The following is a 26,749-nucleotide window of genomic DNA, read 5'->3' as shown; positions in this document are numbered from 1 at the left end:
AACAAACTTTACTTTCTCCATGTCGTTTCTTCCTGTCAGTATGTAGAAATCTCTCTGAAATTTTTGAATTGTCCAGTAAAATTGTGAGACAATTTCAGGTGTGGTTTTGATCTGTGTAAAGATGACACCTGCAGCTGACAGAGCCACCAACTTTTGTAGTTGGACAACTTGTAGTATGGACAAGATGAAGGGGGTTTATCTGGATCTGCTTTACCTTCTGCTGAAATGGGCAAAGGCTGTTGATGAAGTGTCTTGCTTTATCCCAAAAGAATGGTATTAAAATCTTAGTGCTAACTAAGGCAGTGTTGGATTGCATGCCTAGGAAACCAGAACTGTAACTTCCAAGAGCCTTTCCATTGTGGCCTTTGAGATGATACTGGACAGAGTAAACTATCAGAAATACCAAAATTGTGTCAAGTCCTTTAGAAGACACTAAGAAAAAAAAAACCCAAAGCAAGCAAACCCCAGCTCAAGTCTTTTAAAAGACTTTAAGGGAAAAAACCACCACCAACCAAACTCCAAAGAGCTAGCAGAATCATAAGAGGATTTGGGTTGGAAGGGGCCTTAAAGCTAGTCTAGTTCCAGCCTCCTGCAATAGCAGGGACACCTTCACTACACCAGGCTGCCCAGAGCTTCATCCTGCCTGGCCTTGAACACTTCTGGGGATGGGACATCCAGAACTGCAACTGGCTGTCAGTGTCGGACCTAAATTGGCTGTAGTTCTCTTGCAGGCATCCACCGTGGGATGGTGCGGCCTTCCTGCCCTCCACTGTGATTCTGGTTTTCACATTTGTCATTTTCCGTCCTCAGTACTGCCACCCCTTCTTTGATTTTGCTGATCTTTTAGCGTAGGCTTGATTAGCTTTTGGCACTGGGTAGAGCAATGCTGGGCAGTTTTATTTTAATTCATCAGGCTTTTAACAGATCGGTTGGAAGTTTATTTAAAACTCGGAAGAGCACCAACAGCCTTTTATAGCCTCTTTCTGTAGTAGTTGCAAGGAGTAGCTTCGTTGGACTGCCAAGGGCCGGGTAGCTCGGTCGCTGCGCCTGTGTCGCTGGGAGCATCCCTCGGGAGGAGCGTGGGCACACCCCGGAGGCGGGCACGGCCCCGGGGCGGGGCTCGGGGGGCTCGGTCCCGGCAGGAGCCGCCCCCGGCCGCCGCCCCCCGGGCCCTGCGTCACGGCGGCCCCGGCTCGGCCCTCCCGCGGCTGCTGGCGGAGGCGGCGGCGTGGCCGGCGCCCCGCTCCGCCCTGCCCGCACCATGCTCAGCCTGCAGGACTCCCTCTTCTTCGAGATCAGCATTAAGTCTCTGCTGAAATCCTGGAGCGGCAGTAGCAGTAAGTATGTCGCTGCTGCACCGGGAATCGCAGCAGTGTAGCAGATATCTTTTTTTTTTTTTTCCTTTTCTTTTTTTGCATGCTGCCATGTGAAATTGCCCTTTAAAAACCAGGGTTTTCGTGGTCCTGTGTGCTGGCGCAAGTTGGTATAGCCAGTCTGAGAGCTATCTCCTTCTTAATTCTCGTGTAAGATTTTGTGTATATATGTATTTGTTTATTTTATTTTCTGAGGCTGCAGTTGTTTTAGTCTGGTAAAGTTCTTTGCACCCTTTGCTGTCCAAGAGAGGTGACAAGTAGATGCTCATCTCCGCAGAGTTACCAGATGCTGATGTCTTAGTTCTGTCAAGCTCCAAATGCTCCTTTGGAGCAAATCAGTCAACCTTGGACAGTGTGTTTTACAGGGGGACATTATTTTTGTGCTTAAAACCTATTATTATGCCTACAAAAACTGCCCACTTTGATCTTTTAAATGGCTTGAAATTAGAGTTTCTAGGAGGATTCCTTGTCTGAATTGAACCAGCGAAGCAAGGATGCTGCTCTTGGTTCAGACAAGCCGTCTGTCCTCACATCACCCCTTCACACATGCTTCAATGCAGGGTCTCGGTCCCGAGCTGCCTCGCACTGTGTAGAAGGCTTTGCTAACGTAAGCACAGCAACTTCATGACAGGACACTAGGAGGTGATAAAAATGACGTAACTGAACGTCAGCTGAGTATTTCCTACACCTTATGTTTCTTGTATATGTAAAAAAGGAAAAAGTTAAGATCTGGAGGTAATTGGTATATCACCTTTATGTTTCATTAATTGCTGCTGGAGATGTACTGGGATGCACAGTTTCTACTCAGCATACACTTCATCAAAATAGCTCCATTAGGATTTTTAACCCAACACAGTAGTATATATTCACCTATCTTGTTTGAAGGAATTAGTGGCAAGTCATTTATTGTACAGTATATTAGTCAGTGCTAGGATAACGTACAGATACTTAGTTTGTCCTGATAGCTCGTTCAGACCTGATTTGCTTTTTGTATTAACTGCTGTAATTCTTTTTTTTGACTGATAACTTCTAGACTATTGTCTTACAAATTAAAGCAATGCATATTTCAGAACAGATTTTCTTTATAGGTTTTGATTTTTAGTTTGTTTAATTTGTGTCTTGCAAATTACAGTATCTGTTCCAAATTATACCTTGTAATTGTGCTTGGTAGTTACTAACGTGTTTGCTGCAATAGAGATAACCAAAAAGATTTTTCCAGTATTTTATAGTTGAAGTAGAATATGCCTTATGAAAATGATAAACATTCTTAATGTTGATTCATGTATATTGCTTCCAAACTAAAGTAAATCATAGGATACAATCAGTTACAATAAATTTAGTCTACAACTAGATATATAATTGTATAGATAAGGAGATAAATTGCAGCTTCTAGACTAGATAATTGTCAGCTGTGACAAGACAGAGTAATAATAACAAGATAGAGAGCAATAATAATAAAAAGGGTGTCTGTGAAGAGGTTATATATGATGCTATGTTTTCTCCTTTATGCCCTCTGTTATGTAAGCACGACGGAGTAAGATCTTCCTGACTCCTTCATCAGGAAGTGACACTTGGATCACTTACCAACAAACCAATTTTCTATGTGCGTTGGTGAAGATAGCTGGGGTTTATTTCACTTTTTCCAGGATTGTCACTCCATTTGTGAGAACGGTTGTGATTCCAGCATTGCTGCATGTCTGCTCCGTGAGCGTGCGGGAGTCGCATTCTGATGGCGCGCTGTGCACACCGGCCAGGAGCAGAGCCCTCCGTGCAGCCTGTGCTGCCTCCAAGGATTGCAATTCACATTCATTCCTTACTGAGTTGAGCTGAAGTGGGCAAGCCATTTGCTTTGTTCCTAAAACATTTTCTAATCAAGTGATGCAGTGTGCGCAGAGCAAGGAATTACACAGTATTTATGTTGAGGATGAGTTTGGGAATTCAGTAAATATCCATATGCTGAGAAATTACTTGAGAAAAGTTTTTGCTGTGTTTTCATAGAATTTTTAGGTGCAGATGCTACTTTCTATGGTTTATATCATAACTTAAAAATTTTGTATGCTGAAGGATGTCAGAAAAGGAGTGTGTGTGCTTGCATGCATTTCCATGTACATAAAAATAAACATCTGTTTAAGTGTGTAGCAAAAAGGCAGCAAAGCTCCATGGGTCTGGTTAAGAGTGTGCTTAGCTGGCATAATGTTGCAGTGCTGGCTAAGGTTTTATTGTAGTTGATCTTTTTTCTTTCAGTAACAACAATGAAGTGACATTCATACGGCCTAGTTTCAGAATGCTGTCTCTGTGCCAACAATTTTAGGCATTACTTCTTTTTAAATGGAGTCAGGAATGTTCTTTTAATCCGGCAGTAAAGTGAGGATGTTCCTGCTTAAGAACTATTTGCTTACCGAAGTTGTGAATGTAATGGGGGCTTTATACTGGCTTGTCCTCAGGTTGCTTGGCTCCATAGTATTTAAGGAATCTTAGTTGTGATGATGTATCTCAATGCTCTTGGATTCTGTTGTTTAGTCCATTGCAGTTTCCATATGTGGTCTGTCTAACAATTCTTCTGAATTTCTAAATTGTAGGAAAAATATTATTGTTATTTATGTTATTGGTGTAAGAAAGCTCTTATATTTTGTCCACAAAAACATTCATTTAGGGTTAAGGACGTCAGGATGCCATGAGAATTGCTTTTAGTGATGCAGTATGGGGGTTCAAAAATCATATGTGCTGCTGCTTACAGTGAAAAGCATTAAGTAATGAATACCTTTCTGTAAGGTGTTGCACAAGTTTTGGTGAAAAATATGCATGTATTTCTGGGGCTTATAGTCTGGACAGGAACATTGGCTTTCCAATAAACACAAGTACCATCCATTACTGCTTTAATGAAAGCTTATTTCCAATATATACTGTATTAATAGTCATGTCCTGCTTGGAAATAAAGAATTATTTCTGGATTTCATTTATTTATTTATTTATTTATTTATTTATTTATTTATTTAGGATGTATTATCTTTCTAAAACCTATTGCGCGGCTTTCTCTTGTTGTGCTGCAGTTGTGCTGTATCTATCTGGTAAACAGAAGGGTACAGCTGTCGTGTGGGTGCTTCTCTGTCCTTGAAGATCCCTATCTTCTTCTGGTGAATCAATTTTGGAGGTGCTTCATGAGATTTTTCATAGCACCTTGCTCAGCTTGAATCAGAAGAAATTCATGTATCTCAAGACCTTATGCTGGTTGAGAGAACAGGGCTGCACTTTAACAGTGCCCCTGCCAAAGCTACATTGAGGTCTTTGCCCTTGGCCTCTTTTTGAGAAAGGTTTGTGACAGTGATTTTCAAAGTTATTGAGACTTGTGAGCCTGGGAACAAAGTCCTGCCAGGAGAGCGAGCTGTATCTGCCTGTGCAGCAGTTGATTTGGAAACTGTTATAAAATCAGAGAGAAATGGAGCAGCTTTAAAAGCAAGTGAATTATTGGAGCTATGGCTGCCAGGTGCTGACGAGCACGTGAAAACTGGGGAGCTGCCTGGCAGATACTTTTGAATCATTCTTTCTGTGAATGAAAAAAAGCACTTGGAGTTTGCTTTTTAAGATTCACTTATCATCCCGTAGGATTAGTTTGACTGAAGATTACTTCCTTCTTTACCAACCAAAAATGAACTCTTGGCTCTCAAGAGAGGTTCTGCTCTGCTAATACAGTATTTAACAAAGTAGATGTAGTGTCTTCATTTTTATCTTGTGACTTTTTGTTTGAGGACAGCAGTGAAGCTGTAATTTAAATAAGAGAGGTCATGTTATAGTGCCATGATAGGAATGTATATGAAAAAGAACCACAGGAAGAATTCTGGGAAACAAATGTTTTCTTGACAGTCTTACTCTTTAGGAGAACACGGCTGAGGCGGAGTATTTGTGGAGGTGTGCATGGCTTTTTAGCAAAACCACAGATTTGCTGCTTCTCTGGCAATTTTGCTAGTGGATTATTCTTATTAAAACTGATAAAAGCACGAGTATTTAACGTATTAGAAGTCATTATTGTATGATAAATTTCAGCTTGTTTTCCCATTAAGTGTTAAACAGCAAAGAAAAATAAACCCTGAGGAAAAATTTGGTCTGAGACATTACATGATTGCTTCTCCTTCCAGACTGTCCTTTGGGCTAAGAGGTATTAGTGGCACTCCAGTGCTCTAGAGAATTCTCATACAGCTTTTATATTCCACTGGAAAAATCAGTATTAATTCACAATGTGGAGAAATCCTATTTTCATGAGATACTATTTTTGGTGCCTTCTAAAATAATAATAGTAATTAAATAAGTACAATATTAAGTAGGTTGTTAACTTTATTTCTCTAGTGTTAAGCATCCCAAACAATAATATGCTCAGTCTTTTTTGTAGGAAACTTCTTCTTTATTGTAACCTTGACTTCAAAGGATCACCTCTGTTAGTAGTGTTGCCTTGTATGCTGTAATATGATAAGCTCTTTCTAGAGAATGTAGTAATTTTTCTTTATGATTGTATCTTCCAAAATTGTTTTGACGTATTGAAAAGTGAATTTTTTAAATGAAAGATGAATCCAAATGTGTTAAATTTTGAAAAAGCTACTAAATTCTGCTTTTTTTGAAAAAAAATTAAACAATACATTACAAAACAAAACATTACAAAATAAGATTACATCTTAGGGTAATTTGTGTTAATAAATGTAGTTATAGGTCCCTGTACTACCCAAGCAGCAAATTTTTTTCCTGTAGAAGGGACATATGATGACCTTTCCACAGCCTTTAAGTTTTCATGGGAAAACCAAGTTTCTGTCAGTAGTTAATTGCCCAATCCAGTGTGAATGTATCAGTGTATTGATATATTGTGGAGTGTTACCTCCATATTTGGCTCTGTTTATGAACTTCTGCGGCCTTTGATGATGGTCTCTTGTGCAGTACATCTTGAGTCACATAATTGAGTCATTGCATTTCCTGATATATGGTGTTGGCATATATTCCATTAAATGAGGTACTTGTAACATTCTGTGTAGTAAAATTTGCTATTTTGGGTGGGGGTTTTTTTTTCCCCCCCTCCCTCCTTTCTTTTTTTCTGGGTAAATTTGAAATAACAAGATCTAAAGTGGATGTAGGCTGGAAGAAGATAACAAGGCTGTAACTATAACATCCAAACTAGTTGAAGCCAAGTACCACCCTGAAGCTGAAGAACACCCAGCATAGATAAATAAATGATCTCAAGGGAAGGAGGGTGAGTGTTGAGGCTCCTGTACCAGAATGTTGAGGGTCAGCTGCCTGCCTCTCCTGGGCATGTATGGATGTCTCAGCTTAGCTGGAGCCTTGTGTCTTGCTCTCCTGCCTTTTGCTTCAAAGCCTTCTTATATTTGCATGGTTTTCTTTATGACTGAAGATGTGTGTGGGGTTTATTTGGGTATTTTGAGGTTGGTCTATCTTCCAGTACGGCTAAGCATTCATACATACATGTATACTTTTTGCCTGCCTTACCTATTTGATGTCAGCAGTCTGTTCTGTAATTGGGCATTAGAGTGTGGATGCTCATTAGGGAAGTGTATGTATCCAGATTTTTTTGCCAGTTGTAATTAGCTAAGGATATATGATGTTTTGGGCCTTATTTTGGACATCTCTGCAGGTAAAAATGGAAAATATTTAAGTATTATTTAAAACAAAATTTTTTTTGAAGATTATTTTGTGTGAAGTTCTTTGTATTAATTTTTTAATAAAATGCTTGTGTTGTAGGAAGTACATTATGTGTTGGATATATATTATTTATCTTCATCAGACATAGATAAGCTAGAATGGGCTTCCCTTTGGGAAATTCTTTCTATGAAAGTGATAGACTTTCTGCTAAACCCATAACTAGAATCTGTAATTATTCAAATTGCAGAAGAGAATGCTGTTGAAAGGAGAAAGTGCACCAAATGCAAACCACTCTGTCAGCTACTGTTGTTGGAATAAACTGCATGCTCTGCATGGACTTCAGGAAAGCTCCAGATAAACCAATTGCAACAAGCCATATCAAATACCCTATTTCTGCTGACTTTTTTTTTTTTTTTTTTTTTTTTTTTTTTTTTTTTTTACGCTCTGGCTCTGGTGCTTTTGTGTTTGAAGGGGAAAGGTTTAGACATTATGGGTTTAATAGCATTTAGGAGATAATTGTCACAATGACATTTATTTATTTGGAAAGGTGATTGCCAACTTTTGTTTGCTATATTATATCTGGTGTACATGTAGTTAGAAGCTTTTGCTGTATAGAAGTAAGTATTCTTCCTCATTCCTATATAAAGAGTAATCATGGTAGTCAAAGGGAGGTATTAAATTCTGTTAGGTACAGTGCAAAATAAAGGGTCAATTTAAAGAGGAAAAGGCCATTCTAAATCAGAAAGGACACTTGAAGCCTAAAAGAAACTGGGCCATACTACTGGAAATAAGAATTAAGTTTTTTAAACTCTTAACATTCCCAGTTACCTGTGTGAATGTCACAAGCAAAGGTTTATATTAGTCAGTCTGGTGGAAACTACATTTTGTGAGAGATTTCAGGGGAGTTAAATGAAACATGATCTGTGTAATAAACTACCAAGCTCCAATAACAAAAGAAAATAAAATACTGAGGCATAGAATTGTTTTAACTGCTTTTAATATTAGAATATTAATATTGGAAAAGTAAGGTACAGAAAGAAATAAAATTTTTATTGAGTTTGCATTGTTAACTCTCATTAGACAAATCCAGGAGTCTCTTATAAACTGATACAGAAGTACTTAAAATACAGTGATGGTCAAAAAGCTAGATGTCGAAAATATTTCAATACAGTTACACAATTACGTGGTTTATGATTCTTTAATTAATTTTCATCAGAATTTAAACTGGATGCCCCAATTAGGTATAGTTAGAAAAAACAAGAAAGGCACAATTGTGTAGGACAGATTTTACTCAGTTCAGAACAAATTCAACTAGTGAATTTATATGTATAAGTATTTTGAATGCTTTCAAAGTAGTAATAGAAAAAAACAGGCATATGACACATTTTCCTCATTCTTTGCCTTTTCTCATTCTTCTCCTAAGAATCAAGAATTTGAAAATCCAACAGAAAGGAGTACATTTTGTCAGATATATGTAGCCTCAGAAACAGACTTCCAAGAGTTTTAAAATAAACCTTTTCAATCTTCAAAAATAAAAAATTTAATTTAAAGCATAAATATTTATAGGTTTCTTGCTCAAGAATTCGTTTAAGTTCTAGAAGCAATTAATTTTGTAAAGAGATCTTAGGAAAGCACAGCATGGGAGGTATAAATAACTCCTGTGCTTCTGCCCATCAGGCACAGCTGGCACGTGATTTGGAGTTTTCTTTGTAGACAACTGGTGCAGACAAGGTCTAGAAAGATGTATGAATGCCTTAAGCCCTTGCAAATCAATGGTACCTAATTAATGGGTACTTGAAAGAATTGTTACATTCACATTGCTATCAAAGCTGGGTAAGTAGCTCTGGGGGTTGTTAATTTTCATCCTTTTGCTTCTTTTATTCATCATTCCTGTTTGCTGCCTTTGTTCACGCTGCTGAACTAGAACTGAAGATGTTCAGGTTAGGAACAGTGATGTTTGTGAGGGTGCCAGGGTCAGTGGTCAGTAACTCAGCAGCTCTTAATGCAGCCCATGTTGGGCTTAGAAAATCGCATGTCTGGCATCTCAGTGGAAACCTGCCTCCCTTTTCTCTCCAACATCTTGCTTTGTGCTGGCTGTCAGCAGGACGTAGCAGCTGGGCCAAATATCACCAGATTTTTACTGTTCTTTCAGCTACAAATGAGGTCTTGTCCTGAAAAATGAGAGGCTAGCAACTGGCACTTCATTTTTATGACAGCAACGTGAAGAAGGAAGGAAGCTAACCCAGGTGCACTGAGATTTGGCTGAGAAGTTCAAAGTTTTTTTGCTAGCTGTTGGAACTCTGTGTCCAGAAACCTGTGATAGACTAAGCTGGGGATATTAAGGTGGAATCATGCATTGTTCTGCTTGTAGGGGTATTTTCATCTTTGAACCACTCTCTCTTCTGAAAGTAACTGGGTAGGAAAAAAGGAAAGAGGAACCTAAAACCTAGAAATAACCTAGCAGAAGTGCATGGATGGGAAAGATTTTGCAGTTTTTTTATCTTACTTTTTTTCTTCCTAAATAGTGATTAAAAAAACCCTGAAAGAGTACTTCAAGTTAAAATTTTCCTTCCATAGGAAAAATAAAAAGTGTATCACTAATTCTGAAAGAACTACCTTAAGAAAACTATGGGCAAACCCAAGTTTCACTAATATGGGAAAAGGTGACCAAAAGGAAAGTGATTTCACTTTTAGAAGTGTTCCTAGTATCTATCACTGTAGTATTGTTCAAAGGTTTACTTGAATAAGTTTTGCTTATGTATTTATTTTTAGTTTATAGTTCATACCTGTATTTTATGGCCACATTATCCCTAAAGACATTACTGTAACTGGAAAACTGGAGTGCTCATCTTGGAGAAGACAAGGGAAACAAGAACATGTGTTTAATCAAGCAGGGGAGAGGATGGCAGGACAGAGCCTGGGAGGTCCTCAGCATAGGTTCTATATTATTTGGAGCAAACCTGTAGGATTCCACTGTCTAAAATGCGGTAAAGGGTATGAATTGTACTACCACTGAGCACAAAAACGTTTTAAAGCATATTGAAGCTGACGTTCAGCATCACTAAAAGTCAATCTTACTGTGCCAAACGGGTGTCTTGCTGCAGATGCAAGTTTTTAAAATAAAAAAAAAAAATAGCATGCACTGCACTTCTTATTCTGAAAACCTGAAATGAGGAAATACTGTGTCCTTGGTTAAGTTTAATTTAGATACTGGCATTTTTTAACATATATTGCACATTTTTAGTTTTTCTCAAGCTTTTGTGTCTCTTCTTGTTTACTTCTTCTGAGATCATCTACCTAATAGTTCTGAGAAAAATGATGTTAAGTTCTTGGGAATCGTTTGTGGTTTTAAGACTGAGGTTACTAAGACTGACTTCCAGAAGCCAATTGTGAATATCAGATAGTTGTAGCTATTTGGGAGCTGAGAGAAGTGACAGAGACCCGGGAAGTGCAGCTGTGCCATCCTGACATGATTTAGACATCTCAGTTTTGTGGTGGTGTTAATATGTGACCACACAAACTTAAATACCACATCCTGAGGGAAAAAGATGAGCGATGAGCTCTGGATGTGAAACTCACATTTCCAGGTCACTGGCCAAGAGTGTAGTTTGGCAGAGGCCTGAGCTTGTTATCGTTTGGTGGTTTGCATTTGGTCTCCTTCCAGGTGCCAGGGCTGGAGCGCTCCCTGCTTTGGGGCCCTAACCCCAGACTGAGCTGTGCAGTCCCACCGTGGCCAAACTGCATCTCTGCTTCTGTTCCCCCCCAGAAGCTGGTCAGTAGTTCATCTCATCTGTGTTTTATTACTGGAGAGTGATTAGTGGGGTAATGTTTTATTGGAATAGATACAGAATTTGCCTGTGTGATCTCAGTATACTAAGGAAGCTCAAGCCAAGCTCAGGCCAATCAAGCTCCTTGATCAGAGAGTCTGAGATTTCCAGGGTTAAGCGGGAGTAACAGGGCAATGCATAATATCAGTTCTGTTAATAGTATACCTGAGCAAGAATGAAGGAAGTGTTTCTCCATTTTAAAAATAATGCTGCCAATGTATTTATATATTGCAGCTTTGGAGATGGCAGCATTGACTACCTGTCTGTAGTAATTCTGGTTAGAAACCTAAGTGACCTAATTTTTTTTTGTCATGTAGCAGTAGTAAGGACCCCTACAGATTATCAGACCATTATTTATTTTGTGATATCCTCTCCTAGGAATTGCATTGGAGAATTTTTAAAGCAGAAACGTAATAGTTTCTTATATTATTTTCCTTTATATTACTCATTCTTGTATTTGTCATGAATTGTGTAGTCTTCAAATATCATGCAAGTACTACTGTCATTGCCCAGCCATAGGTGGTGTCAGCACATGCAGTTAGATACTTAGTTCCTTTTCAAGCCTCAAAACTTGGTAGTATCTGAATGACTGCAGATCGAATGTAGCTATTACACAGTTGTCTCACCTCCTTACAGGCTGCTCACTTTAATATACGGATTTATATGTAAACATGTTTTTATCCCTGTCTATCAGCTTGTAGACCAGCATATCTGTTACTTTGCTGATGGACTGTGGATATTTTCCATATCTTCCTACACATATACAAAACCTACTGTTTAATATTTCCCACACAAAGGTGTAGGAAATGCTGTTGCAACATTGTATAAACCATGGAAGCAGATGGAAATGTGAGCCCTTGTAAGAGGGAAAGCAGATGTTATTTAAAATGTGAACTGAGGGGAGCAAAGCATATGTGTCCAAGAGGTCCACCCAGCAGCCAGGCATTAGGATAGGGGTGCTCAAGGTGTCTGTCCAGCAAAAAGGCATCACAATGCTTGTGTCAAGCTATTACATCTGTAACCTGTGGTCATGGTATGGGAGCCAAGAATGCCAGGTGTAACATTCTCCACATGTCCTGGGCTCCTTTTCAGTTGGCAACAGATTTTGGAGCAGTGTTTTTGGAGTTGTCACTGTTCAGTGTGCCCATCCTGTCCCACTTCTGTGAGTTGTAACATGATTCTTTGTCTCCAGATCTGGGTGTGTTGTGAAACTGCAGGTGGATGAAGGGAGATCTCTGTACCCACTCAGCCAGGTGTTGTTCATGCAGGCCATGCTGAAAGCCTCACGTTCCTTGGTGCCTCCACAACCAGAACTTCCCATTCATACCGGTCTCAGCCTCTCAGTTGCAGTTCTCTGATGCATTTTAGAGCTTAAAAGAATGTATTGAATCCAGACAAAGGTTCCTACTGCGGAGAGAGCAAACTACTTTTTGAAGCAAGCTGGAATCAGATAAAAACTTAAAATGAAAGTTGAGGAAGGTAGGAGAAAAAGAGTTGACTTTTTTTCCTTATGATACCAATACATGCAGCTCAAGTCTTCTAAATGACCAGTTTAGCCATGTATTTTGGAGTTCCATGGACAAGCATATGACAACCTATTTTTATTTCAAATGTGACTGGTCTCCTCCCATAAAACTGACAAAGAAGCTGTTAACTCTGAAACATTGGTGTGTTTATGGTGGCTAAGAATAGCTCTGCATGGCACTGAGTATTGTCTTCTTATAGAAGTGCAGTTTGAGTGCTGGTTGTTTGCATGCTGGGTGGGATTTTTTTGCCAGGTTTGTGCTATGCCCTTGCGCTTCATCTGAGGACTTAAAGCCCTGAATCCCTAAGGAATTGCACAACTTGGGATTCTTCCTAATTTAGTTTACTTTTGTTTGCAGTATGCATAGATAAATTTAGTCAGAAAGTCTGATTAGAAATACAAGTGTCTCATGCTTATTCCTAAAAAAAAATTTGCTCGCTAGGGTCTGACGTAAACCTTTTGCTGTTAAAGACTAAAAAACACTGAGAAACCTCAAAAAACAATACCCAGACTAACCCACACATGCAAAGCAAATTTGGATAAGCGTCCTAGTGAACAGTCCTAAATTTTTCATATATTTGTTATTTTTCTTATTCATCAAACTTTTTTCCAAGGAAAATAGATATCCCAGACTATCAATCCATTAAGCAGCTGACACTGCTGTTTTTCTGTATAATTTGATGAATGAAAGGACTTGGCTCAGAAGAGCACGTTTGATAAACAGAAAAACACAGACAACTAACTACACCTAATTTAAAAACAGTACTTACAACAGCATTGTAAGATATGTGTATGCCTTCACAAGAAAATTTATGCTCTAGTTGAAAAGTAGCTAGTCTCTCCTATGTGCTAATAACTCTTTGGTAATATCTACTGGGAACTGAAACCCATTGGAGTTGAATTTTCAGAAGAGCTGATCCCCTCTTTTCATTCAGGGAAATGACCAGATAATTTTTTTAGAGTTAAATTTAGGTAGTTACCTGGATGTGAAAAAAAGTGGAGTTTTTTTGGTTGGGTATTTTTTTCTTAAATTCCTCAGCAAAATTACTCTAAGAATATGCTTTTGAAAGTGTTGGTTTCACTTTTTCTGTTTTTCTGCCTCTGACATGTTTGTGTTAAATGTGGCAGATTGAGTTAGTCTAGTTTATTTTTCTTCTCAGTTCGTATGTTCATATGGAGGATTACCAGGCAAAACTGACAGAATCAGAGCATAGAACAGTTGTTCTTTTCTGAAATTGATATTTAATGCATGAGACATTTTCTATGCCTGATGTTGTGTATGCTTGAGCATATTCCAATGCTCCATGGAATTTGTTTGTTTATTCTCTTCTTTGCTTTTTTTAATCCTTGTGCATATATACCTAACAGTTCGACTTTCAAAACATACCTTGGTATCAGAAATATTATTACAATATTTCTGAGGACTTCACTAGACAATTATTTACAAATACGTGAATGTGCTTTTGTAAGTGGACCCAGTCTGGGCTAATGTATTGGTTTTGGGGTATTTTTTGTTTGTTTTTTACTGATGCATTGTTTGAAGTTCTTGGTTGCTTTATAACTGATGTTTCAGAGTCCTTTAGAGCAAAACTGCCAGCATTCATTTCTTTCTTGCATTTACTCAGGAAAGGTATCAATTTGACATTAATGAGGATAATTGAGGATAATGAGCATAATGAGGATAATGAGGAAAAGTATTTTCCTCTTTGAACTGGGGGCTGGAATTGCCCTCTTCTCACAAGGAAAGAATAAGCAGGCAGCGAAGGGAGAGAAGGTTAAACAAACTATCTTGGGTTGTGCTCTGCAAGAGACGTCTTTGCGAAAGCTTCTGGCTTCTGACACAATCTGTTTGGAAATAAGATTAAGCATAAATTCGGTGAGCATTTCGACATTGTTTTTTCCTCAAGTACAGTGGACCAATAGAGTTTTTTATGTCCTTAAGTCTGCAAACTGAGGATGTGAAGTTTTGTTTTTCCAGAGAGCTGTCAATTAGGAAAGATGAGATAAGGTATTTAAGTTTCTGTTTGCTGGTTAACAAAGGCATGCCTGTGGTCACTTTGACCTGGTTACAGGATGCATTTTTTGTGTGTGGTGTGTACATACCTTTTAATGTATTGAAAGGAAATAAAACATCATCACAGGTGATATGTTTGCAGTGACAACTGTTGGAGTGAAGTCTGTGCAGCCTGTGTTTGTGTATTCCTTTGCTGCTACATCCTTGTCTTAGTTTTAGATTTTAAATGCTGCTTCTTAAAACTTTAGATTTAGTTTGTGTTTTTCTTTCTTTTCTTGTAGTTAGCATACCATGGAAATGATTTCTTTATTCAGAGCAGGTTCCCTCATCATTGCTGTGGAAATGTGTACTTCCTTAACTTACAGAACAGTGTATAAAGACATCTGGAATAAACAGGAGCAAATAAAATTCTCTTTCCTTCTCTTCCTACTCTTTCACTCCTCAGGCCTGACTAGTGTATCTTTCCACTGCTGCCTTTGCCTCCTTTCTTCTCTCTTTTTAGTTTAATGTCACATTGATAGAATTTTATTGCTTTTGTTAGCTCATGCTTAACACAGGATTCAGGGTATCAGTGTGTTTCCAGCATGGTGCAGCCTTCAATTTGATAGCATATAAATGAGTTTCTCTCTTGGCAGTAAGTGTTCTATTCTCTGCCCCACTTCCCTCACCCCATGGGCTGAGCAGGACTCACTTTTTGTGCCAGTCAGAAAGGTCATGAGTGCATGCAAATTTACCAGCGTGCCCTTCCCTGTTGCTTGAAAAGTTGACCATCAGTATGTGGCTCTCGAATGGGAGTCCATCAGCCAGGAGAGGCAATGGTGAAAAACCAAACTGCCCTCAGCAAGCTTAAATTTGCTCTGTAGGAATCGGCATCCCCCTTGGAACCAACTTCTAAATAATAAAAAACTCCAGGAGGTTGAACTGAAGGAGCAGTAACGCTAATGAGTTATGGCCTCTCAGCCATTACATGAATGCGCATACCATCTACAAGCATGGTAACTGTCTGATTAGTATTGTCATGACCCTCAACTTATAGGCCCCCATGAAAAGCAGGGAATACTACTGGCTCAGATGTAGCGGGGGCTCTTTTATGTTTTCGAAAGTTCAGGTGGATCAGAAGAACCAACAGAACAAGCCAATGTTACACAATTCTTTCTTTGCTCTCCATATTCAGTGGGAAGTTGATGTCTTTGTTCCTGTTCCAGAAATAAAGTTAAATAAAAAATAAGCATCAGATACTGCCCTTTAAAATTACTACTGTAAGCTTTTTTTTGGCAAGTTAATCACACTGGAATAGAATTGCTTCTGTGTTTGCATCGTTAATGAAAGTATGACTTGCAGTGCTGTAGAAGCCTAATGCTAATGAGGATAGGAAGTAAAGAAACAAGTTTAGGGGTGGTTTTATGCTTTTGTGGTTATTCTTTTGAGGGAACACAAAATTTGTGTATGAGTGAATGTTGATAGTTATTTATGCTCATTTGTTAAAGGTCAGTGTTTTGAAGGAAGCTGAGATACCAGGATGGATGCCTGCTTTCTTTGCTTGTGCTGTGCCAAGTAGTTGGACAGTTTCGGGATGTTAAGTCTTTATGAGGTCTGCTGGGCAAGGAGACTGCAAGTACCAGAGGTGTGCTTGGGGTGGTATTGTTTCTCTGAGAAGTTTGCCACTTGATTGCAGAGCTGTCTTCAAGCAGAAATTCATGTATTATATGTGCAGCTTAAAATTGACTTGAAGGCTACAGTTGTATAAAATGTCAGGACAGTAAGAGCATTTCTGAAAACTGCTGTTGGTAATTTAACTTATAGGCCCGAAACTTTACATTCCTGCCATTATCCTGCTTCCAAATGTGATGGATTATGGACAGATGAGACTTATCCTTTACATTCTTTGGAGCTGATCTTGCATGAGAGCAGCTTTCTGACAGTGAAATAAAGCATGTTAAATAAATTAGTAGTTTGGGAGTATGCTATTAATTAAATCTTGCTTCTTTCTAAGTAAGGGTTTTTGTGAAATTCAAAATATTTTTTTAAATTAAGGTATTTTATCTGAAGAGGTTTTCTATTCTGGCAGTTGTTCTAGGAAAGGAATTACATGAACTATATTTTTAGTGATCTGACACTTTAATGGCCAGGATATCCTGATGGCATGCTGTAATCAAGAGTGACTGGGCAGGACTTGAGACAATTGAGTTCAAACTGATTTCCTCTTCCCCCTCCAGTTTTTGTGTTCTATCTCATTGTTTTCTACTGTGTATGATTTGCTCTTTTGGCATCTCATGCTATCAAAATTATTTTTTAATTTTTCTTTTTTTTTCCTGTCTGATAATAATCTACATGCATGGTCTACCATACAAGGCTCTGTAAAATGAGTCCAAAAATGAGTTGTACTTCTTGCATATGCCTGTAGAAATTTCAGCAAGTATTTCCCATCTTTTTTTAACTGTTGTGTTGTGGAGGGTTTTTTAAAATGTATGTAAAATTTATCTTATGTTCATCTTCATGATTTTTTAAAAAATTATTATTTAATTTCATACTTCTTGTTTGCCGTGGTGCTTGTGCCATAGGTGGGACATTCTGTCCTGCTGTCAGACACTACACGAGAATTACTCAGCACTAGAGATCAGATGATCTTTAGCAGTATCTTTGGAGCTGTAACTTCTAGCAGCTTTTGATGCTGTCAAATCCAACATTCTCAGTGGACAGAGGGAGCCCAGTAACAACAAACAGTCTGTTTCTGACTACAGCCCTGGGTATCCCCACACCATCCTGTATGTCAGATCTGATCTCTTTCAACCACTAAATTTATTAATATAAGTATTTGTGTATTCTACTCCAGTAAATGAAAAACACTCACCCATCTGATTGAGGTGATTATACGTTGTGTACGTGGCTGTTGTTTGTCCTGTTCAGTCGCAGTTCTGTAGAGAAGCAGGTGCTCTTTGTACAGTATGAGGATAGAGGTTTAGAAACAATATTTAGAGAAGGTGCTACTTCTCACCTATGTATAAAGATAAGAGGAATGACTGCCACAGTCCATAATGGCAAAGCCAGTAGGATTTACTTGAAGAAATTCATAGCCCAGTTTCTCTCTTCTCATGTGTCTGAGTGTACGCAAAATAAGTATTTAAAAATAATTTCCCTGATTTTATCTCTAATCCATTTTATCTTTCTATCTGCTCTAGAGTTTCAGGAAAGAAATCCTATACCTATTTCACTTTTGACTTTTCAAAGTACGGAAGGGACTATAAGAGAGAAACTCCCATACAGGAATTGGATTATTTGCTGGTTAGAGTTTGCTTAGCCATTAAAGCAGCTAGACAAGAAGAATGCATAAGAATTCTCTTTATAATGCTTCCTCAAAGAGCATCTGAATATTAGTACCAAAAAGGGGAAAAGGAGCAATGTGGCAGACAATATAGCAAAAGGTTTCTAGAGGATTGTGGTTATGGGGAGTTTAGGAGGGAAAAAGACCTTTCAAGGACTCTTTTGTGTTTGACACATAGGGAATTAACTTCATATATCCCACACAATGGTTATAGGGTGGAAAAGATTCACAGGTGCTGGAGATTTTTTTTTTTTCTAAACTGAAATATTTGTAGTTTGTTTGTTTGGGTTTTTTTTTAATTATATAAATATCATTTTTAGGTTTGATGCAATATTACTTCTCTTTTGCCTTTTTTCTTGTGGGAGACTGATTGTATTTCTAGAAATTTATGCCAAATGAAAATCTAAAAATCACATTTTAAGAATGTAAATGCCAGAGATACTAACAGCAGTGGAGAAGAAGACTACTGAATCTCTGGAAGGACTAAATTACTTAGTTATAAGGCAAAGCTCAAAATTTGAGGATCATCTGTAGCAGCAAGTCTTCTAAGGGCCCAGATACCTAGAAAATCAGATGTTGCCAGGCAAGGTTTTATGCCTTAGAATTTCTGCGGTGTCTTTGTGTTGGCAAGAAGTAGTGTTTATATTACCATTCTTGCCTGTGTATTCAGAGGCTTTGAAAGCAGAAAACAAGCTTCATGTGAGTACCTGTAACGAGACAAATTTACAGTTGCTCTCTCAGTTGAGTTAACTTTCCCTAAAGAAAGGATGTCCATATTTGCTGGAGGTAAAAAAAGAATCTTTACAATAAAACTTAGACAATTTCTATGAAGATCTTGTTCTGTGGGGATGTTTTTAAGTCCAAATGAAAGCTCAGCTGTCATAGCACCAGATCCTACAATAAACTCAAAACACTTTTTGTATTCTCTCCCAGACTATCCTTCATGTTACAGCCATATGGTTAATTAACCACTCGTTGAAATGAATTTATCTTCTGTTTATTGATGCAGCATTCATTTTTGTTCCTTTGTCCCAGAGTTCGGCTGAAATTAAATACATCTGAAAGTCTTTAGATAAGTTGTTAATAGGGAAGTGTTTCTGCTGCAGAAGTAAAATGTAAGTTCCGATTTAGACGTGGAGGGGAAGTTATCAATACACATAAAACTTCCTCTCACTGAAAGGTTTGATTTGGCTTTACAAACGTTACACTGAATGATACCACTGAATGAAGCTACTTGTAAGCCCATTTCTAGTTCACAGGTGGGTAATCCATTCATCTTATCATCATGTGCCATGTCCTAAATGCATGACAGAAGTACCAGCTGCCTATTTAATTATTTCCATAAGAGTCACTTAAAATGAGTAAAGAATTGAGAGAGGTGAGGTAAGAATTTGCACTCTAGGCTTAGTCCATGCGAGCTGTTAATGAGATAATAGTTCTTTGCCAGTTGTGTAATTGGACACATGTATGAAGCCAAAAATCTTTGTTAAACATCTTCCTAAGAAAATTCGCTGTACACTGCCAACACAAAGAAAGAAGAGAGAATTCCATAGCTGTTGTTGCTGGATGAATTAATTGTGTAGTCTGCATTGAAAATAATATGTTTATGCATCAAGAACTGTGTATCGAGACTAAGGTATGAGAAATAGGGGAGAAAGAGCAGGTCTCTTTTCTTGATCATGTATAGTCTAATGTATTCAAATTGATTCCAGTTTCTTCTGCTGTGTTTGTATTTGTAGTGTTACCAATCAGTTAATGTGCATTACGTAAAGGAATATCTAGATATCACACTGTATGAAAATGTGTGGTCAGTGGCCCTTAATAGATACTTAATTTCACTGTGAAAGACTGAATTTTGTTCACATTATTTACGTTATCTTGTAAAGTGACATTGCTCTGGTGTCAGGAGTCTGCTGTGCCTCTCCCTTGGCATTGAGTGTTTCATAGCAGTATCAAGATTATTATTCATGTTATGTGTGGGGTTTTTTAAGGGCCTCATAAGAATGCCTCGAAAAAAGGGCATCTGGGAGAAACTCAATTTCTTGGTCCATCTAAACATATTATTGAGAATAATTTACATAACTGAGAAAATCAGAATAGCATTTGTATGAAACCGAATATGCTTAAAATGAGCATATATTTTATGAGTTTGCAATTTTTTTTTCTTTTATTGTATCTAGTAGCACAGTTTAAGATTAGTACCATCTTACTGGTAAATAAGTGTTAATGAAATAAATGAGAAAATCTGGATAAATGCAGTATAATGCAGAAGTGTCTGCTAATTCTGCGGAGACTGCTGAGTCTAGCGCTTGTGTGACGCTGGTGAGCCAAGGAACCAGCCACGTGTGCCACAGTACTGGCTGTGCATGACATCAGCAGAGATTCAGTACAGCTGGAGCAAGTAAGGCAGGGATAAATCCAGCTTTCAGACAGGCTTCATGCGCTATGGATAGTGCTACATAGTTTGGACAAAAACCAGTGAAGTAGACCTGGTGGTCTGCTGTGGCATCATATGCTTCAGCAGTCGTGGTAAACTACATCCTCCCATCACTACTGTGAAAGCAATGAGATTTAAGTGAAGAATGGTTCTTTCTTTGTATTTGCTTATAGGTTAGATGTGGGCCTGATACTTCTGGGTCTGAGAGATTTTAGTCTGCTAGCAGCTGCTAACTTTTTCCTAAGGAAAAAATTCTCAAGAAAGCTTTTTCTCAGAACAGTCTCGGCAAACAACTGTACTTTCTCAAAACAGTCTTTCTCCAGGTGGTGTTTTGCTGTTTCTGTAGTTTAACCAATGGGATTAGAGAGGTGCCGTTCCTATTCACCAATCATGTTAAGTCTGTATCCGAACACCCTATAAAAGATAGTAAGAATTAGACAATAAAGGGTTTTTCTATGCTCTTTGCCTTCTGAAATATTTGGAGTCCTTCATCTTTCTTTTGTATCCTACAGCGACAGTTAAAAGCTAAGTTCTGGAGTATGCACCTGTTATTAGAGCAGTGTACATTGAATTTCATTGTGTTCATAAAGCTGTTTGCTGTTCCTTTCATTCAAGTCATAAGACTTTCTTTTCCACTGGTAGGAGCATGCAGACTTTGGAAACAGTAGAAACCTGATGATCAACGGGAATTTTAGAATTGTGAAATAATGATAAATTTATTGAAGAAGTTGCTCTGAAAAACAGGCTTCTGATCAGGGACATGGGAAGCCTAGGTTTAACATTTGGGATCTGTTCATAATTTGTTGGGATGATTCTGGATAGATTGCCATCTCTTTTGAGCATTGGCATCCTTTTTAGGAAAAAAAAAATTCTTTTGGTAAAATAACCAAAGATCTAACAATCACTACAGACAAGTTTCCATGTATATTAATATCATTTCTGTGAGGCAGGATAAAATGTTCTAGATGTTATCAGAGTAGAAGGCAAGGAGGTTATTTAAAATTCCTTTAAGTAACCACACATAGTATTTTTAGTCTTTGGAAATTTTTGTATTGTCAGTTGGACATGCAAACCCCATTCTGCAACAAGTGTCGCAGGAAATATAAAGTACCTGTGAAAGTACATGTGCTGCAAAAATAACAGTAAAAAGCTTAATTGCTAAATGTGAGCTATGTGAAATTATCTACTGCTTTAGCAATTAATTAAAAATAGCACCCAAGAATATAATCTGCTTGATGAAAACTGCAGAGGCCCCTCAAGACTGTGTTGAGCATGCTTATTTTGTAGTTGGGTACCTTATTTGAAAAGCTGTAAAGTAATTCCAGATGTGTTTTCTGGTATCTGGAAAGCGGGGAGATACCCGATGGAAGTTTTACTTCAGTCCCACCATTCCAACTTCCTGTGACACAGCAGCAACTGAACCCAAATTTCAGTTACAGCAAAAATTCTGAAAAGCTTAGGAAAAAAAGCGGTAAGTGTAAAGTAGTACCCAAAAAATGTCTGAAAGCTAAAAATCATCATTTTATATTAGTCATGAAGTAAAATGGACTCATCAGCTGTCACTGGATGGGGTATGTTTGTTACTTTTCAGTACCTGCTTTGTATGTTTGAGCCCTGCATAGTCTCATTGGTAAATAGGGTGCTACTTTATATCCTCAAATACTTGATGCATTTGGGCTATGTGGTGAGAAACAGGATGTTAAAATAGTAGCATTCTTTACTATCCACTTGAGTATTAAATACCCTTTCCTAGTTCTAGACACTCGTGTTTAACATGAAACGACTTTGTTTCTCATTTAGCATACATCAGGGTGTGCTGCCTTTTGACCTAGGAGCGTGTTGTCTGTCTAATTATCCTTTGTATTGTTTTACTGTTCCTTGCAACTATCCAAACAATTTGGTGTGGCCCTAGCAACCAAACAATACTGTTTAACAAAGATTTCCTTACTGCATTGCTCCCAGATTTCCCATGTAGCAGTAGCTCACATCAGAGCAAACAAACAGGATATTGTTTCAAGTGAATAATGTTCACTGTTTTCAAGCGATTTATGGAAGTAGTTTTTCAGTTTTGAACTGTTACAAGTTTTATGGTTTCTGGTTCCAGATCTCATCTGAAGTTCCATAGAACACTTCATGTTTGGAAACTTCCAAATGATGTTTGATTTACATTTTCTCTGGCAGCCTAGAGTAAAGAATGGTTTATGCTTTGATGGCAGAAAACAAAAAGTCCTGTCCTGCAATGACTTTTATTTTTCCATTAAGCATATTTAAAATCCATATAGATCCTTCCTACAATGTTATTGATTGCAAATTCATGAGTAAATGAATCCTACTGAACATAATTATACCAGATAATAATGTTGTTTGGCCTAGTTAAGAAATCTGAGAATAGATTCTGACTTTATTTAAAAAACTCTTACATATTTTCTTACTAAACAGTTGAGCTCCTGCTCGATTTTCCCTCCTACATGTTAGTTTTCTCTGTGTGTTTAACTAAATTGCTGGTTTTACAAAGCAGGTAAAACCATGAACATTGTCATATGCAAGACGAGAGTCTTGATGCTAATGTCAACCATTAGCGGTGTCATGAATTAGAGTCCTCAGCAAGTTCATGGATGAAAGAAAATCCTACTAATTTTTTCTGCCTTTTACATACTCTTACATTTTAGCAAAACTAAGGTAATTGTAATACTCTCATGGCAGTGTTTATAATTGCTTCAGTTTGACAGTTTTCCCTTGTGTTTTGGGGGGGTAAGTTCATTGCCACTTGGAGAGTTTGTGCATGTGAGGACAGATTAGTAAACGTGAGTGCCTGAAGGACAGCCTTGTCTCTGCTTTGCTGCTGAAAGAGTAAAAAGGCAAACCCTGTCCCTGCAGTGACTCTGTGCTGGCACACGCCTGTGTGTGTTGTGTGCCTTGGACAAATGATTGTATCAAAATTAACCTGGGGAAAAAAATAATATGCATGCTGCTTTTCCAGTTCGGCTCTTTGCACAGCTGACTGTGTTGTGTTTGCTTGTGCAAGAAGGGAGAGAGCTGGCTGGAAGGGATTGCATCCCTTGCAGTACTGCAGTGTGTGCCATCCAAAGGGGGCTGTGTGAAACTATAGCCAGGGAGTGGGGTCCTTGGTAATTCTGGTGGATATAAGGCTGTCCTGGCACCACATTTCCTTGGCTGCATGGTCATGACCTCTGCCTTGTACTTATATTTCTGCAGCATTTACAGTAGCCAGTGTGGTTATAGTCCAGTTGCTTCTTTTTTTCTTTCCAGTGTTAGATTTTTTTCCCAGTTTATCCATTTCCTATGGTTTTGCTTGAGCCCGAGGAGAGAGTTTATCTTGGTTTAGATCAGTGTAGACAGCCTTGGGGTTTCACCCTTGGTGAGGGAAGCTGTTTTATACACACTAAGGTGATCCCTTACTGAGGTTTGAATTGCTAACACGAAGTGAAGATAGCACTTTAAAGATGGATCAGCTCTCAATGTTTCCTGAGTCTTAAGTGACAGGGGCTTTTTGAATGTGATCTTTTAAAATCTGAAGACAGAAATGTCTTATGTAAACACACTATTAAGAATTGTCTACATAAGGCAAATCTAAATATAGTTTGGGGTTAAGGAGCACAGTGGTCTTTCTTAGTTTCCCCAGAGAGCAAAAAGAGCTGGTTGAGTACCAGCTCTTCACTCTTCAGGAGTAGGAACTGGACCAGAGCTCTGGCATGTTCACTTCAGTCCAGATCATACGACAGTTGTGGCATATCTAATAAGTAAGTCTAGAATGAGCTGAGGCTGCTGCTTTGCTAAATTTCTTCTGACATGATGCAAGTAATGATATTCAAAAGGAGATTTAAACACTCTCCTTTCTTTCCAGCCTGTTAGCATCAATATATCTTTTAAAATAAGACAGTCCAACTTGTCTGTTGATTAGAATGAAGCTTTAGTTTTCTTATAAACTCTTGCATTTAGGATAAAAGCAACTGCTTATGTTGGAAATATGTGGTATCTGTAATGGGTCCTTAGCTACGCAGTTTTCTATTTTGTTTATCTGATGGAGATGAAGGGAAAGTTGTTCAAATTCTGTATGTTGTAGCATTCTAATGTTTTGCCTATCCCATACTTGGTATTTCTGTTTGTTACCTGCTATGGCTAGGAAGGGTGTATTTATTCCTTCTTTTCACCTCTTCTCAAACCTCTGTGCTCTTGTTCTTGACATAGTTGATCTGCCTCATTTTCTGTTTTGGAAACACTGAGGCTTAAGGATGGCAAGAGTACGGATGCTGGAGAACATAGGCCATTGTAAAGACATGAAATATTTTTTGAAGTCCCTGTCATGTTTGTATTTCTGTACTGAAGAACGAGTCAATCATCAGATGTGGGATGAGAAAGAGTTTTGGGTTGTCATCTTCCTTTTGCAGCCTGCACTTTGTTCTGTTTCATAATGCTTTTGTGTACTTATACCTACTGAGCTTCTACCATAGGGATCTAGATCATGGCAATGCCTGTGATGTCCCATTGTCTCTGCTGTGTGGGACATACTCTTCTTTGTCTTTTAGGGCCTCTGTTACTAAGATCAAAGTGCTGGATTGAAGTGTTAGAAGATATTTAGAAATGTTTTATGATGTGCAGTGTGTGCCAGTTATTCTGGTGTTCCCCCTGCTTCCTGGGAACTCAGTTTTGTGACCTTGTAAGAGTCTTTCTAGCCTCAAGGAAAGGATGCAGCAGTTTATGTACAGGAAAAGATGGGCATTACTCCAGCTAAACAACAAGTTTGTACAATAGCATAGATGTGAAAAACAGGTCGTGCAGTACTCACAACCTTATGCAAGGTAACCTTCCTTTTGGATTAGAACCTAAGGTATTTGTGGGCATTCAGTTTTCACTTCTGCAGAATTGTTCACTTCACTAATGCATATGATAAATGATAAATTTCAATGGAAGTTGTGCGCGTCTGTGTTATATTATGTAAAATGTAACGTTCTGAATTGATAGAAGATACAATTAATGGCCAAGACTTAACTTGAGAAGGTGTAATGAACCAAAGGTTTGGTCTCCATGTTTGGTCTTATGTTTTTTCACAAATGAGTGGGGAAAAAAAATTGAGTAAAAGTTGTGGATAATATTTAGCTGGTAGGGTTTGCACTAAAAAAACTGAGAACATGAAAAAAAAAATTTCTGGTTCAATAAAATAAACTAAATGCATCTCCTCACACTTACCTAAACAAATCATGAAATGTAACAAAATGAAACAGATGGGAACTAGGTTCTCTGCATGACTGTCTTAGGAAAATAGAATCTTAATAGATAAGAATTGTTGATATCAATGCCTAATATAAATTGAAAAATAACATCTGCAGTCACGGAATACACTAGGGAAATATCAGACCTCCCTTGGTACATCTGGGTCATCATTAAGAGGCGTCAACGGTTATTTTGATGTAGTGTGCAGGACAAGAATTGTAATTATTTACCCTGACCGTTTTGTGTATTAAACCTCTGTGTGTGAGTTCTGAAACATGATTTTCCGTACTGCAGTTCACATTGCTGGCAACTTTCCCAATAAATAAATGTTTTGGAGTGCTTGGGGAGAAAATGAAAATTAAAGGTGGATAACTATATATAAAGTTTGTATATGACAATTTCAATATAAAAGCAAAACCATTAGTTCTTAGAAAATGAGACTGATGTATATACAGTGTTATTTGGATTGATTAATAAATATTTCTTACAAGGAACAAATTTTTAATGTGGGACTAGAAGGTCAGTTAGCATGACATGTCTAAAAAGGGTTTGCATTCTTGTTAGGAAAATCAGCTTACTGACAAAAAGTGCCAAGGAAGAATTTCGCTTGAAGGTATTTAGACATCAAATAGAAATGTGAACTTCATGGATGATCTGTGAAATGGAATCAAGCAATGTTTCTCATAATATAGGGCAAAACCCTTTCTATTGAACCTTCTGATTTTTAGTCATACTTGAACTAAAGGTACTGAATGTTAATCATGGTCATTGTAGAGCATTTTATCAGTAACAGAAGTGACCTACATTATAAATCCTTGTGCAACTTAGGAGTAGAAATTCCAACCTAACTAAACCAAACAGATTCTTGTTGTATGTTACAGCTAGTTGTTTCCTTCTGTTTTAGAGAATTTGCTGTGTGAAAATGTGTGTGTGATGAATGGGAAAATACAAAGTGACTGGCACCGTGTTTAGAAGCTCTGCTTTATAGCTCTGTGTTTTTCTTGTTTTTTACCTACAGCCTCCGCACCACCCAGCAGAGTAAATAAACGTAGAGTTCCTCCAAGTGTTGTTTCCACCTGGGAAAAGAGAGGCATCATCATGTCTAACATTACTATTGACCCAGATGTGAAACCGGGCGAGTATGTCATCAAAAGCCTCTTTGCTGAATTTGCTGTTCAAGCTGAAAAGAAAATTGAACTTGTAATGGCTGAACCTTTGGTGAGTCCTTTTTTTTAATAATATCTCTCAAAAAGGTCTTGTTTTTTTCTGAAATAGGCTGATTCATCATATGTATGGTTACTGGAAAAAAGCACTCCCAGATACTGTTGACTTTTCAAAGGGATTACTTGAGGAATAAATAGGCTTCTGCAAACAGGGTCACT

At 38.0% G+C, this 26,749-nt stretch overlaps 1 protein-coding gene across 9 annotated transcripts in view; it reads left to right on the top strand.

The window, feature by feature from the left end:
• FRYL (FRY like transcription coactivator) overlaps positions 1–26,749 on the top strand; it is a 162,217-nt gene that overhangs the window by 40,396 nt on the left and 95,072 nt on the right. For 8 of the 9 annotated variants that reach the window (XM_066185715.1, XM_066185716.1, XM_066185719.1 and 5 more), the window contains one exon: positions 26,386–26,585. In XM_066185715.1, the coding sequence (XP_066041812.1) occupies positions 26,466–26,585 (120 nt within the window). In that variant the 5' untranslated portion in view covers positions 26,386–26,465. Of the gene's footprint in view, positions 1–1,293; positions 1,338–26,385; positions 26,586–26,749 lie in introns of those variants that run through there. The other variant, XM_066185717.1, reaches the window with a different exon arrangement.

This window comes from Chamaea fasciata, unplaced genomic scaffold (assembly GCF_029207755.1).
Source record: "Chamaea fasciata isolate MVZ Bird 193981 ecotype frontalis unplaced genomic scaffold, bChaFas1.0.hap1 SCAF_6, whole genome shotgun sequence".
NCBI classification, from domain to species: Eukaryota; Metazoa; Chordata; class Aves; order Passeriformes; family Sylviidae; genus Chamaea; species Chamaea fasciata.
The sequence above is the reverse complement of the archived record's forward strand: the minus strand, read 5'-3'. Positions and strand labels throughout refer to the sequence as shown.